Below are 15091 nucleotides of genomic sequence, written 5' to 3'. Positions count from 1 at the left end.
ATGGTTTTGCTTTGGACAGTGAGTTGGGATATGGACAATGGTTTGAAAAGACAGTTGGAGAAAACTTGCCAAGAGAGCAACACCCAGCTCAGTCTGTTCCAGCCCTTTGAAAAGCTTACCAAGGTTTCCATCTCTTGAGAAGCTGAGAAGCAAATGTAAGAAACTGCCTGAAACACCGGTTACTGCATTTTCCCCGGAGATCTGCCCAAACTGGTCTTCAACCGCCTGTCAAGAACTATTCCAGGAAGATCCCAGTGACAGCCGTATTTGGTACGCCAAACCAAAAAGGACTTCTGACATCTTTTCATATCTTCTCTCTTTTTTCTTCAGGAATCAGCAAGTATTTTGGTCAACGTTTTTTTTTTGTACTAGAGCTCTAAAGAGTAAATCTCTATTTTTGCAGTTAACTGGTGTATATGTGTATGTGAGGGGGGAAGGAAAAAAGGGAACTTTTATATTCCGTTCTGTGTGTTTATGCTTTGCTTCATTACTGGTTAAGACTTGTTTTATAATAAACTTATAATTTTCTTGTTTATTAAAGAAACCTGGTTGGTGTGTTTTATTCTGGGATAAAAATAAAGTCTATGATTGACCCTATCGGTAAGTGGGAAAAAAATTAAATATATGTTGTGACCTGAGGAGAAGTGGACCTAAAATAAACAGTGCACTCCTCCCACCTTGGTTGTAACACTGCCCATAACAATACAGTAATTTTTTAAAATGACTAAAATAGTTTTGCTTTACAAATCACCAAAAGAGGTACATAACTATGTTTTGAAAGCTTAGCAATATGGCTGTCTTCTTAAATGCTGTGTTAGCACACAGTGTATTTAAAGTTAAAATGCTCACAAGCCTACTGCAGCACAGGATTATAGTATAGGGTCTCTTTCCTGTAAATCCAAAATCTAAAGAATAACAAAACCTTTGAGGGATAACACAACGCCGTGAATCGATCCCATTCAGATTTTTCAGAGAAGCTGCACTATTCTTTATCATACTCACAGCATCTGTTATCAGTGACACTTGATGAATTCAGGTCAGAGTTAGGCCTCAATTCTCAACATCAAATACAATACAAAAATATTCACTTTAAAACTGGAAAAGGTATATTAAGCATCGTTTGAAACTGTTAAACTGTCATAGACAACTTCATACAATGTTATTAATCACACTTTAGAATGGATCACACTGAATAAATTACAATATATTACCAATGGCAATGTGTAAACATTAAATGATTTTCTGGAACAAACAGAATTGATGACTTGCGTTCTTTTGCATTTTAAACCAACACTCAATGGGGGTGTTGTTTACAGGCAGCAGCTTAGACATTAAAATTATATTTAACCCTTTCCTGGACACTTTCAAAAAAAATAGGTTTAAAGAATGAACATCAAGGCAGCATTTGACTGGCATTAAAGGAGGCCTAGCAAAATTGACGCCAATGGGAATCAGGGGGAGGGGGGTGGATACTCTCCACTGGTTGGAGTCATACCCGACACAAAGGAAGATGGGTGTGGTTGTTGGAGACCTATCATCTCATGCCCAGGACATCACTGCAGGAGTTCCTCAGGGTGCACACAATGGCAGCAGTGTGCACCATTTACAAGATGCACTGCAGCAACCCGCCAAGGCTCCTTCCACAGCACCTTCCAAAGCTGTGACATTAACCACCTAGAGGAACATTGGCTGCAGACGCATGGGGACACCACCACCTGCAAGTTCCTCTCCAAGCCACACACCATCCTGGCTTGAAACTATACCACAGTACCTTCACTGTCACTGTTTCAAAATCCTGGAACTCCCTATCTATACCCCATGGACTGCAGCGATTTAAATGGTGGCTCACCAGCAGCTTCTCAATGGCAATTAGGGATGGTTAATAAATGCTAGACCTAACCATCTTCAGTTGTGTCATCAATGACCTTCCCTCCATCATAAGGTTAGAACTCAGGATGTTCGCTGATGATTGCACAATGTTGAGTACCATTCACAACTTCTCAGATACCGAAGCAGTTCATGTCTGCATGCAGCAAGACCTGGACAATATTCAGGCTTGGGCTGATAAGTGGCAAGTAATATTCACGCCACACAAATGCCAGGCAATGACCATCTCTAACAAGAGAGATTCTAACCATCTCCCCTTGATGTTCAATGACATTACCATTGCTGAATCCCCTATCATCAACATCCTGGGGGTTACCATTGACAGAAACTTAACTGACTTAATTTGACTAACCATATAAATACTATGGCGACAAGAGCAGGTCAGAGACTGGGAATTCTATGGTGAGTGACTCACCTCCTGACACCCAAAAGGCTGTCCACCATCTCCAAGGCACAAGTCAGAAGTGTGACAGAATAATCTCCACTTATCTGGATGATTGCAGCTCCAACAACACTCAAAACTCAACACCATCCAGGACAAAGCAGTCTGCTTGATCAGCACCCCATCCACCACATTAAACATTCACTCCCTCCATCACTGGCACACAATGGCAGCAGTGTGCGCCATTTACAAGATGCACTGCAGCAACCCACCAAGGCTCCTTCTACAGCACCTTCCAAAGCTGTGACATCTACCACCTAGAGGAACATTGGCTGCAGACACATGGGGAAACCACCACCTGCAAGTTCCTCTCCAAGCCACACACCATCCTGGCTTGAAGCTATACCACAGTGCCTTCACTGTCACTGTTTCAAAATCCTGGAACTCCCTATCTATACCCCATGGACTGCAGCGATTTAAATGGTGGCTCACCAGCAGCTTCTCAATGGCAATTAGGGATGGTTAATAAATGCTGGCCTTACACCCTATGGATGAATTTTTTTAAAAATTAACATTCCAGACACTATTAACAGATTTTGGTCTGTATTAGAATCTTCAGTTTAAAAGCAGGGGAATAGCAATTTCAAAATTCTTCAGAATTTTGCAAATAAAATTCAGTAACAATTATAGAAAGGCAACATTATATATAATTCAGTATTTAACATAGATAACTTGGAGGAAACATCTAACCATGATCAGATCAGCCTGACCAGAAGTGGCTGCTACAAGAACTAATGCAAGTATAAACTCTTTTGGAAGGGAAAGGTTACAGATACAAGTGTTCAGTTTACCTCACTAGCAATTATTGACTGTCGTGGGTCAACAATTAATAACTGTTACATATCCGATTGCTTACAGACCCAGAAGCATAGAACTGGAATTAAAGGGCTGGATTTTTAAAGCCCACTGAGTTATAGAGGTAAGTGTGATTTGAATATCATGTTCTCGGAGGTTGGCACTGGGACCTGCTGCCTCCAGAATGCAACACATTTTTAAAGGGATGTCAGGAGGGAGGGAACAGGTAGGGTCATGCCTCCAATTATGTGCCCATTGAGCTCATTGAAGAGCAAATTAACAGGCTTGTCAACAGCAGCTTAGAATTTTCAAAGAGTGGGAACATGGTGGACGACATGTGGGGACCATGACAGGGTGTTAAGTCATGAACACAGCAGAAGGCCACAAGGGCTATGGGAAGGCCTGATTAAAATTTGTAGAGGCACCAAGTAAAGCTCAGCTGCTTCAAAAGTGCCACAGAGTGGCCAATGCTACAGCTGTAAGACTTACTCATCTCAGTGATGAGTGTCAGGAATCTGGAGAGGGACATGAAGCTGCTGGAATCACTTGGGCAGCTGGGGTTAGCAAGGGAAGGCATGGTGAATGAACAAACCCCAGCTGAGGGATCTGGATGGAAACAGGCTACTCTGACATTGGACAGAGCAGCCAGGATGAGCTGCAGCAGATGCAACCTCCTAGACAGCAGGAGTCCAGAGGGGTACAACGAAGACTACAAGGGGAGGAAGGCACTATCCAAGTCATTGGGCGCACAGCCCAAGAGTCAGATAGCTGCAAATGATAACGTGCCAGTGCCGTAGGAGTGGGTGCCTAACCAGACAGATGGTCTCAGACTTGTGTGCTCTGATCCACAATGACCTGAGGCCTCGCGGCCCCCATGGTAGTCCCCTACCTGCAGCTTTCAAGGTCTCCGTCAGCCTAAATGTCTATGCAACTGGGTTATTCCAGCGAACAGCTGTGGACCTAGGTGGCATCTCACAGTCGGCAGCTCATCAGACCAGCAGGCAGGTCATGGATGTCATTTTCAGGAGGGCAGGGACCACATCCACTTGGACACAGATGAGCCTGCACAGGCACAGAGGGCATTCATCCTCCACCAGACCAGGCTGCCTCGGTCCTTCACTCCATCCCCCAAAGTGCATGGATAGATCCAAGGGGGACAAGGGAAATCCCTTGAAGAGGAGATGGTGACTGACCCCTCTGCAGGAGCCCCAGACAGAAGCGTAGAGGCAAAAACAACCAATGCCACCAGCTCCACAGGCCAACTATTAAGCAGGCTATCGAGTTGCTGAAGGTGCGATTCCAGTGCCTGGATCGGTCAGATGGCACCGGCACCCTCTAACAACCTCCTGTAAGTGTCTGTGATTGTGGTGGTCTGCTGCGCTCTCCATAACATGGTGCTTCATAGGAGGTGTGGACCTAGAGGACAGTGAGGCCCTGGAAGGAGACATCTCATCCGGAGAGGAGCAGGAGGTAAGAGAAGAGGAGGAAGAAGGGACAGAGGGAAATAACACTGAACAGAGAGGTGCCCCTGCTGCACAACATGGTTGCTTCCTCCTGCCACCCTCTGGGAAGAGGAACTCCCTCGTCTCCCTCACAGCCTCCAGCATTAGATCCAGGTGGGCATCAATGAAGCACGGGTCTGCCCTGCCTCTAGTGCCAGGCCTCCAGCTCCCCTGTAACATCACACTTCCCTCTGGTGCAATGGAAGGCAGATCTCTCCCTCAGGACAACCAGCAGCCTCAGTGATGGCTGCCGTGGGGTGACTACATGATTTCACACTTGTTTTGGACCCACTTCCATTTTCCATTCCACTGGCTCTAAGAGGACAGGAAACCCATCTCCATACCACTGAAGGACTTACCCATTTGCAAATTGCAATCAGAATCAGTTTCCCACAGGAGCTAAGTTTCTGACCTTAAACCAGACCCGGTTCCTGTTTCCTGAATCCATAATGAAAGTCTAGTACAAAATCTTTTGATAGTGAGTTTCAAAATTCAGAATTTTGCACGGAACAATATTAGCTATGGAAAAAAACTCAAATCATTGTACAACATCCCAAGCAATGCTTTTCTTCCTACACAGTCCTGTCAATTCCTGATGTGAATTTGTTTGTCATAGCTTTCCATGAGGATATACTATAGGGAGACAGGTATAGGGAACCCATGGAATACTTGGCATAATTTAGGTCCTTGTAGCTTGAGAAAGCTTGCCTGCTAGACACATGAATTATATGCATACCTAATCAGAAGGGAACGAGATCAGGAGGGAGACACCCGAATCATATGAATAACCTAATCAAAAGCTTGACGAGGTGAATAATATAACCAAGGCAGGATGAGATTAGGGAAGACACTAAGTGGGAGATGAGGTATTAAAGAAATGGCTTATCAAATAAACCTCCAGTAAACTGTAGAAAACGACTGATCAGACATTGTACTAGTAGAATGCCTACAATCATTCGTGAGAGTAGGACTTCTCCTTGCATGCTTGTAATAAAGATCGCTCACTTGGACAAGACATCCGACACTCGAGGCATTTTTGGGTACCGGGGCAAGCCCTTACCCCTTACAGTAACAAAGGCAAGACTATACATGACGCATGCTCCAATGGAAAACTCATTCTGTTTCTGACTTAGAAGAATAGATTGCTTAAAAGCTTTTGATATACTTGTACTTGTTAGGTTCAGTTAGGAAGATGGACACTTAGTGATTGGCATTTACACCATTAAGAATTCGGATACAAATGTCATCGTAGATGCTGAGAGTCTATTTCTCCTGCCTAGAGAGTCTAGAACTAGGGGTCACAGTCTCAGAATAAGGTGTCAGCCATTTAAGACTGAGATGAGAAATTTCTTCACTCAGAGGGTTATAAATCTTTGGAATTCTCTACTCCAGAAAGCTGCAATGCTCAGATATTGAATATATTCAAGACTCAGATTGATAAATTTTTTGGCACAAATAGAATGTGGATAGGATGGAAAAATGAAGTAAAAGATCACCATCATCTAATTGAATGGGAGAGTAGGCTTAAAGGGGCCCATGGCCTACTCCTGCTCCTATTTCCTATGTCCTTATAAAAAAGAAAAAAGTGTGACAGAAAATTACTTTCATCGTAACCCACAAAATAAAACAAACCTCCTTGGAAACAATCAGTTAATTAGAAGGAATAGAATTGATCAAATATACACAGTTTATACCTGTTCCACTTCACTGAAGCAAGGCCTCCTTTCTGCAATTCCAGTTGTCCCACTTTTATGACCCCCGTCTCTTGTTGTGAGGTATAACTGCCACTCTCACATGTCCGATGGGTCTCAGAAATGTTATTTTGAATGATTTGGTTCAGAAGCTGAATGATCTGTAATCAATGTTGAAGAAATGCAAATTAAGTCATCACATTAAGTGCATTCAGGGCACTGGAACAAAGACTAGGCTGTCTGAAAACTCTCAAGTGTCAGATAATGTTCAAGGCAAGGTACAATCGTTCAAGAACAGAAAATAAAGCAATTTAACCAGCTCATTGTTTTTTATCTTGCTGTTAATAAAGCAGGAATTCACTAAACTTAAAACAGAATATAACATATGGATTATCAGGGTTCAGCTTAAAAAGTTAATATTCCATCAAGTTAGATCCCCAGCTTGTGATGAAGTACCAAATCCCAATATTTGTGAAAGAAAAGGTTTGATAATTTGATTCATTACTTCCAGATTCGACAGTGTGATAAAACAGCAAAGGTTTTGTACCTTTCTGAAGAAAGGGGCAGTGGGGGAGTGAGTGTGTGTAGAATTAGGTTCAGCGTTGATAGTAGTTTTCTGACACAGTATGTAAACAGGCCAACCAGGGGCGATGCCACATTGGATTTGGTACTGGGTAATGAACCCGGCCAGGTGTTAGATTTAGATGTAGGTGAGCACTTTGGTGATAGTGATCACAATTCGGTTAGGTTTAACTTAGCGATGGGCAGGAACAGGTATATACCGCAGGGCAAGAATTATAGCTGGGGGAAAGGAAATTATGATGCGATTAGGCAAGATTTAGGATGCGTAGGATGGGGAAGGAAACTGCAGGGGATGGGCACAATCGAAATGTGGAGCTTATTCAAGGAGCAGCTACTGCGTGTCCTTGATAAGTATGTACCTGTCAGGCAGGGAGGAAGTTGTCGAGCGAGGGAGCCGTGGTTTACTAAAGAAGTTGAAGCGCTTGTCAAGAGGAAGAAGGCGGCTTATGTTAGGATGAGACGTGAAGGCTCAGTTAGGGCGCTTGAGTTACAAGCTAGCCAGGAAGGATCTAAAGGGAGAGCTAAGAAGAGCGAGGACAGGACACGAGAAGTCATTGGCGGATAGGATCAAGGAAAACCCTAAGGCTTTCTATAGGTATATCAGGAATAAAAGAATGACTAGAGTTAGATTAGGGCCAATCAAGGATAGTAGTGGGAAGTTGTGTGTGGAATCAGAGGAGATAGGGGAAGCATTAAATGAATATTTTTCGTCAGTATTTACAGTAGAGAAAGAAAATGTTGTCGAGGAGAATACTGAGATACAGACTACTAGGCTAGATGGGATTGAGGTTCAAGGAGGAGGTGTTAGCAATTTTGGAAAGTGTGAAAATAGAGAAGTCCCCTGGGCCAGATGGGATTTATCCTAGGATTCTCTGGGAAGCTAGGGAGGAGATTGCAGAGCCTTTGTCCTTGATCTTTATGTCGTCATTGTCGACAGGAATAGTGCCGGAAGACTGGAGGATAGCAAATGTTGTCCCCTCGTTCAAGAAGGGGAGTAGAGACAGCCCTGGTAATTATAGACCTGTGAGCTTTACTTTGGTTGTGGGTAAAATGTTGGAAAAGGTTATAAGAGATAGGATTTATAATCATCTTGAAAAGAATAAGTTCATTAGCGATAGTCAGCATGGTTTTGTGAAGGGTAGGTCGTGCCTCACAAACCTTATTGAGTTTTTTGACAAGGTGACCAAACAGGTGGATGAGGGTAAAGCAGTGGATGTGCTGTATATGGATTTCAGTAAGGCGTTTGATAAGGTTCCCCACGATAGGCTATTGCAGAAAATACGGAAATATGGGATTGAAGGTGATTTAGTGCTTTGGATCAGAAATTGGCTAGCTGAAAGAAGACAGAGGGTGGTGGTTGAAGGCAAATGTTCATCCTGGAGTTTAGTTACTAGTGGTGTACCGCAAGGATCTGTTTTGGGGCCACTGCTGTTTGTCATTTTTATAAATGACCTGGAAGAGGGTGTAGAAGGGTGGGTTAGTAAATTTACGGATGACACGAAGGTCGGTGGAGTTGTGGATAGTGCCAAAGGATGTTGTAGGTTACAGAGGGACATAGATAGGCTGCAGAGCTGGGCTGAGAGATGGCAAATGGAGTTTAATGCGGAAAAGTGTGAGGTGATTCACTTTGGAAGGAGTAACAGGAATGCAGAGTACTGGGCTAATGGGAAGATTCTTGGTAGTGTAGATGAACAGAGAGATCTTGGTGTCCAGGTACATAAATCCCTGAAAGTTGCCACCCAGGTTAATAGGGCTGTTAAGAAGGCATATGGTGTGTTAGCTTTTATTAGTGGGGGGATCGAGTTTCAGAGCCACGAGGTCATGCTGCAGCTGTACAAAACTCTGGTGCGGCCGCATCTGGAGTACTGCGTGCAGTTCTGGTCACCGCATTATAGGAAGGATGTGGAAGCTTTGGAAAGGGTGCAGAGGAGATTTACTAGGATGTTGCCTGGTATGGAGGGAAGGTCTTACGAGGAAAGGCTGAGGGACTTGAGGTTGTTTTCGTTGGAGAGAAGGAGGAGGAGAGGTGACTTAATAGAGACATATAAGATAATCAGAGGGTTAGATAGGGTGGATAGTGAGAGTCTTTTTCCTCGGATGGTGATGGCAAACACGAGGGGACATAGCTTTAAGTTGAGGGGTGATAGATATAGGACAGATGTCAGAGGTAGTTTCTTTACTCAGAGAGTAGTAGGGGCGTGGAACGCCCTGCCTGCAAAAGTAGTAGACTCGCCAACTTTAAGGGCATTTAAGTGGTCATTGGATAGACATATGGATGAAAATGGAATAGTTTAGGTCAGATGGTTTCACAGGTCGGCGCAACATCGAGGGCCAAAGGGCCTGTACTGCGCTGTAATGTTCTATGTTCTATGGACTCCCTTATCCAACCTCCACAATGGTCAGATTGTCTGCTAGCTGTTTGTCTAGGTTCAAAGCTAAATAAGCACTACTTGGATGATGTGTCAAAGGGCTGCAGGCACCTGTCAAGCCATACCGGAGAATGAGCCTGCAGCTTTAGGAGAAGAGAGAAATTGCAAATAGGGGTAATTATGAAATATATAATCAGCTGGCATTTCCATTCGCACTTTCCCTGTTCAGCAAACTAGGAAAGAAAATCTTCGAAAATGTCTCTTCATACATCAGTCAAGCAGAAAGAAGTTTATAAAGTAGTTACTGATCTAGGGCTTGGAGACTGCAGAAATATTTGACTATTACCTTGACTCTATCTTCAGCAGAAGTTGCTTCAAGTTCATAATCATGGTGTCTTAAAAAGGAAATGCTGATCTTCTGGCCTTCAACATGTTCACAGGATTTGATGGATTTAAATGGAAATTGTTTTTTCATAATACCTTTCTCAATGTTACACAAAATCCTTGAATTATATTCAATCTAGAAAGGAAATACACATTAATAGATCACTAAATAAAAATCAATGTCGTCTATAGAACAGCAGCAATTGTCAATATTTGGACGTTGTAAAGAAGGAAAACATTTCATGAGGGAATCGGTTCTTGACAAAGAAGCAATGAAATTCTGGGGCAATTATGCAAGTTCAATTCTTTCAAGGAAATTCCACATGGTCTCCAAAGCGTTAACTCTTTATGTAGCATTTTAATTTCTTGCTGTGATTTTAATCACTTTAAGAGGTAAGAGGCTGCTATTATTGAGCAGAAATGACTCTTTGATGACACTGTGTGACTTTGTTTGGATTGAGCTGTTGGTTGTGAAGTCTTCTCAGTGTGCAATTCTGACTGCTTCAGGATGAGGTTGATTACAAGTGAAGCAAAGTTCTTGCATGTCCTCGCTAATGTTATCCCGAAATAAACACCACCAAAACCTCTCATTGCTGTGTGTTTGAGAGACTTTGTTGTGCCCAAAATGGCTGCTGCATTTTCCTACATTACTTCAATAAATGCACTTCAAGTGTACTTGATTGGCTGTGAAGTGCAGTGGACAGCCCGAGGTTATGAAAAGCGCTATAAAAGTGCAAGTGTTACGACCCGGTGAGAAAAGGGTCTCGGGTTCCCTCGCAGCTTTCACCTGGTCTTACCGTAACAGGGTTTAATTTTAAACACTGCTTTTTTAGCTCCCCCTTGGTGAATCCTTGTTCACTGCTTTCCAATTATAAGGCAAAGAAACCAGCACAAACAGGTTTCCTTAGGTTTAAAGAAGAAAAGTCGAAATTTATTAAACTTGAACTTAAACTCTAATTCAGTTGACGTCTACCGATACACAATGCACACTAGCATGCATACACGATACACACATGCAAATAGAGACAGAAAAGAGCAGGAGAATTATAAAGTGGAAAAGTCTGAGGCAATATCTGAAGAGTTCTTCAAGCTCACTGTAGAGTCTATGATTGGAGGTGGATCTTGCTTTTCGTTGGGGCCCAGTATTATTCTTAAATCTTGTTCAATGTAGGAGACTTTTCTCTTTTGGGGTTCGTTTGTGTTCATTGGATTCAAGAGGCATGTGAGAAAGAGATGAGAGCAGACAGGAGAGATCTTCTCAGTCTAGGAGCAAACAGTCTTTCTGAGTTCAAACTCTGTGGCCAGATCAAAAGAAAACCCTGGAACAGCCAGTTAGTCATGTGACCAGCTGGTCTAACCAGTCCTGGCCCTTGTGGACTCTATCCTCCTTAGCAGGCCCTGGAATGCGCTTCCTCACCTTAAATGTCTGTTAGTATGTAAATGTTTGTTTCCAGCCACGGCTGATCTATTTAACAAGTCATTTCCTCGCTACAACAATAATTAAAAATCAATGTTCATGACAAGATTGATGTGCCTCATTCTTGGCAGGTGGGGGCCTAGCATGACACTTGTCGGCTCTGTATTTATAGTGCAGAACCCCTCAGGTCAGTGACCTTTCATCGGAACTGGCAAAGATTAGAAATGTGATAGGTTTTAGGCAAATAAAGCAGGGATGGGGGAAAAAGAGAATAAAAGAGGTGTTGATAGGACCGAGGGTCAGAGAGATTAACTGACAAGGTGGTCATGGGACAAAAGCAATGGCAAAGAGTGTGCTAATGGTATGGTGAAAGACAAAGCATTAGTGCAGAGAGGGTGTTAAATAACAGAATAATGAACAGCCCTAGCCAAAAGCACAAACATGAAGTATCTGGGCAGGCAATTAGTAAAAGAAAAATGAACAAAATAAAATAAAAATAAAAAAGGGCCAGTCATACTCTGAATTTATTAAACTCAATGTTCAGCCTGGTAGGCTGTAGCGTGCCTAATCGGTATATGAGATGCTGTTCTTCGAGCTTACGTTGAAGTTCACTGGAACACTTCAGCAAGCCCAGGACAGATATGTGGGCATAAGAGCAGGGGGGCATGTTGAAATGGCAAGCGACAGGAAGCTCAGGGTCATGTTTTCAGACTGAGCCAAGGTGTTCTGCAAAGTGGTCATCCAATCTGCGTTTGGTCTCCCCAATGGAGAGGAGATCGCATTGTCAGCTGCGAATAACAGTATACTAAATCGAAAGAAATACAAGTAAATCGCTGCTTCACTTGAAAGGAGGGTTTGGGACCTTGGCTGGTAAGGAGCGAGGAGGTAAAAGGGCAGGTATTACACTTCCTGCAATTGCATGGGAAGGTGTCATGGCAAGGGGTCAAGGTGTCGGGGGTAATGGAGGAGCAGACTAGGGTGTCGCGGAGGGAACGGTCCCTTCGGAATGCTGACAGGAGACGGGAGGGGAAGATGCGTTCGGTTGTGGCATCATGCAGGAGGTGGCAGAAATGGCGGAGGATGATCCTTTGGATGTGGAGGGTGGTGGGGTAGAAAATAAGGACAAAGGGAACCTGTCACGGTTCTGGGAGGGAGGGGAAAGGGTGAGGGCAGAAGTGCAGGAAATGGGCAGACACAATTGAGGGCTCTGTCAACCACAGTGGCGGGGGTGGGGGGGGGGAATTTTCGGTTGAGGAAAAAGGAAGACATATCAAAAGCGCTGTTGTGGAAGGCTGCATCATCAGAGCAGATGCGTCGGAGACGGAGAAACTGGGAGAACGGAATGGAATCCTTACAGGAGGCAGGATGTGAAGAGGTTTAGTTGAGACAACTGCGGAAATCGGTAGGTTTATAATGAATATTAGTGTCGGAGATGGACCATGTAAAGGTGAGAGAAGGGTGGAAATTGGAGGCAAAGTTGATAAAGTTTTCCAGTTCGGGGCAGGAGCAGGAAACTGTACCGATACAGTCATCAATGTACTGGAAAAAGAGTTGGGGGAGGGGGCCTGAGTAGGACTGGAACAAGGAATGTTCGACATATCCCACAAAAAGACAGGTATACCTCGGACCCATGCAGGTACCCATGGCAACACCTTTTATTTGAAGGAAGTCAGTGGCATAGAAGAAGTTGTTCAATGTAAGAACAAGTTCAGCGAGGTGGAGGAGGGTGGTGGCGGATGGGGATTGGTTGGGCCTCTGTTCAAGGAAGAAGCGGATAGCCCTCAAACCATCCTGGTGGGGGATGGAGGTGTACAGAGATTGGACATCCATAGTGAAGAGGAGGCGGTTAGGTCCAGGAAACTGGAAATTGTCAAAATGATATAGGGCGACTGAAGAGTCAAGGATGTAGGTGGGAAGAGACTGGACCAGGGGAGAAAAGATAAAGTTAAAATAGGAAGAAATAAGTTCAGTGCGGCAGGAACAGGCTGAAACGATGGGTCTGCCAGGACAGTCCTGTTGGCGGATTTTAGGAAGGAGGTAGAAGCGGGCTGACCGGGGTTGCAGGACTGAGGTTGGAAGCTGTAGAGGGAAAATCTCCGGAGGAGATGAGATCAGGGACAGTCCTGTAGACAGTAGCTTGATATTCGGTGGTGGGGTCATGGCCGAGGGAGAGGTAGGAAGAAGTGTCTGAGAGTTGGCGCTAAGCCTCTGCAAGGTAGAGGTCGGTACACCAAACCAACAACAGCACCACCCTTGTCTGCAGATTGATCACAATGTCAGGATTAGACCTGAGAACAGAGTGCAGCAAGTTCGGAGGGAGACAGGTTAGAGTGAGTGAGGGGAGCAGAGAAAATGAGAAGGCCGTTGTCTTTCCAACAGTTTTCAATGAAAAGATCACGAGCGGGTAAGAGGCCAAAGGGAGGGGTCCAGGTGGAGGGAGAATGCTGGAGGCGGGTGACTGGCTCTGCTGGTCGGGGGTGGGGGTGGGGGGGAAGGACTCCTGGTCAAAGAAGTGAGCCCGGAGGGGAAGGCGATGGAAGAAGAGCTCAACATCAAGCCAAGCGCGAAATTCATTGAGGTGGGGGCGTAAGGGGATAAAACTGAGTCCTTTGCTGAGTGCAGATCGTTCAGCGTCAGAGAGGGGAAGGTCAGAGGGTATAGTGAATACATGGCATGGGGTCAGACCCAGAAGAAATGGGGTTAGAGGGAAGTGAAGGGGAAGAAGGATCTGGAGGGACATTAGTCCCCATCAGCTGCTGGAGCTTGCGTTCCTTAACACCTGAAAGGAAGAAAAAAAGTTTTTTGTTAATGCGTCAGATAAGACGAAGGATGAAATTAAACTGTGGATTAGAACACTTTTGAGATAAGGAGAGGCGGTGCTTCTGGAGAGAGAGGTAAAGTGTGCACATGTGGCGGCACATGGCACCGAGTGTGGATCTCAAGATGAGGTGAGAACAGCAGTCCAAGGTACGTTGTATTTCTTGGAGATACCTGTAATCCTGGGTGGATTCAAAACATGAAGGATGAAACTTCAGTTGGAATCCACGTGGATTTCCTCAACCGAGGATTCCCCCCCACTGTGGCTTGGGCCCTCATCCGTGTTCAGCCCATTTCCCGCATTTCTGTCCTAACCCCTTCCCCTTCCTCCCAGAACCGCAACAGGGTTCCCCTTGTCCTCACTTTCCACCTCACCAGCCTCCACATCCAAAGGATCATCCTCCACCATTTCTGCCACCTCCAGCATGATGCCACCACCAAACACATCTTCCCTTCCCCTCCTCGTCAGCATTCCAAAGGGATTGTTCCCTTCGCGACACCCTAGTCCACTCCTCCATCATCCCTGACATCTCGTCCCCTTCCCACGGCACCTTCCCATGCAATCGCAGCAGGTATAATACCAGCCTTTTTAACTCCTCTCTCTTCACCATCCAAGGCCCCAAACATTCCTTCCAGGTGAAGCAGCGATTTACTTGTACTTCCTTCAATTTAGTGTACTGCGCTCGCTGCTCACAATGCCTCTGTATTGGGGAGACCAAATGCAGATTGGGTGATCACTTTGCAGAACACCTTGATTCAGTCCGAAAACATGACACCAAGCTTCCTCTTGCTCGCCATTTCAACACCCCCCACCCTGCTCTTCTGCCCACATCTCTGTCCTGGGCTTGCTGCAGTGTTCCAGTGAACATCAACGTAAGCTCGAGAAACAGCAGCTCATTTACCGATTAGGCACACTACAGCCTATTGGACTGAACATTGAGCTCAATAATTTCAGAGCATGACTGGCCCTTTTTTATTTTTATTTTATTTTAGTTTGTTTCATCATTCATTTTCGTCAGTTAATCTCTCTGACCCTCTGTCCTATTAACACCGCCCCTTTTATTCTCTTTTTCCCCCACCCACACTTTATTTGCTTAAAACCTATTACATTTCTCACCTTTGCCAGTTCGGATGAAAGGTCGCTGACCTGAATCATTAACTCTGCTTCTCTCTCCATAGATGCTGCCAGACCTGCTGAGTATTGC

General features: G+C 44.6%; 1 protein-coding gene across 1 annotated transcript in view; it reads right to left on the bottom strand.

Annotated features, from left to right (window-relative positions):
* Window positions 1-15091, bottom strand: part of LOC137378075 (formin-F) — a 170453-nt gene that overhangs the window by 128583 nt on the left and 26779 nt on the right. Inside the window, exons 4-5 of the mRNA XM_068048141.1 lie at window positions 9615-9788; window positions 6321-6478 (exon numbers count right to left, since the gene is read on the bottom strand). Of these exons, the coding sequence (XP_067904242.1) occupies window positions 6321-6478; window positions 9615-9788 (332 nt within the window). The remainder of the gene's footprint in view (window positions 1-6320; window positions 6479-9614; window positions 9789-15091) is intronic.

This window comes from Heterodontus francisci, chromosome 16 (genome assembly GCF_036365525.1).
Source record: "Heterodontus francisci isolate sHetFra1 chromosome 16, sHetFra1.hap1, whole genome shotgun sequence".
In the NCBI taxonomy this organism is placed as follows: domain Eukaryota; kingdom Metazoa; phylum Chordata; class Chondrichthyes; order Heterodontiformes; family Heterodontidae; genus Heterodontus; species Heterodontus francisci.
Note: the sequence above shows the minus strand (reverse complement) of the source record. Positions and strands in the feature narration are given on the sequence as shown.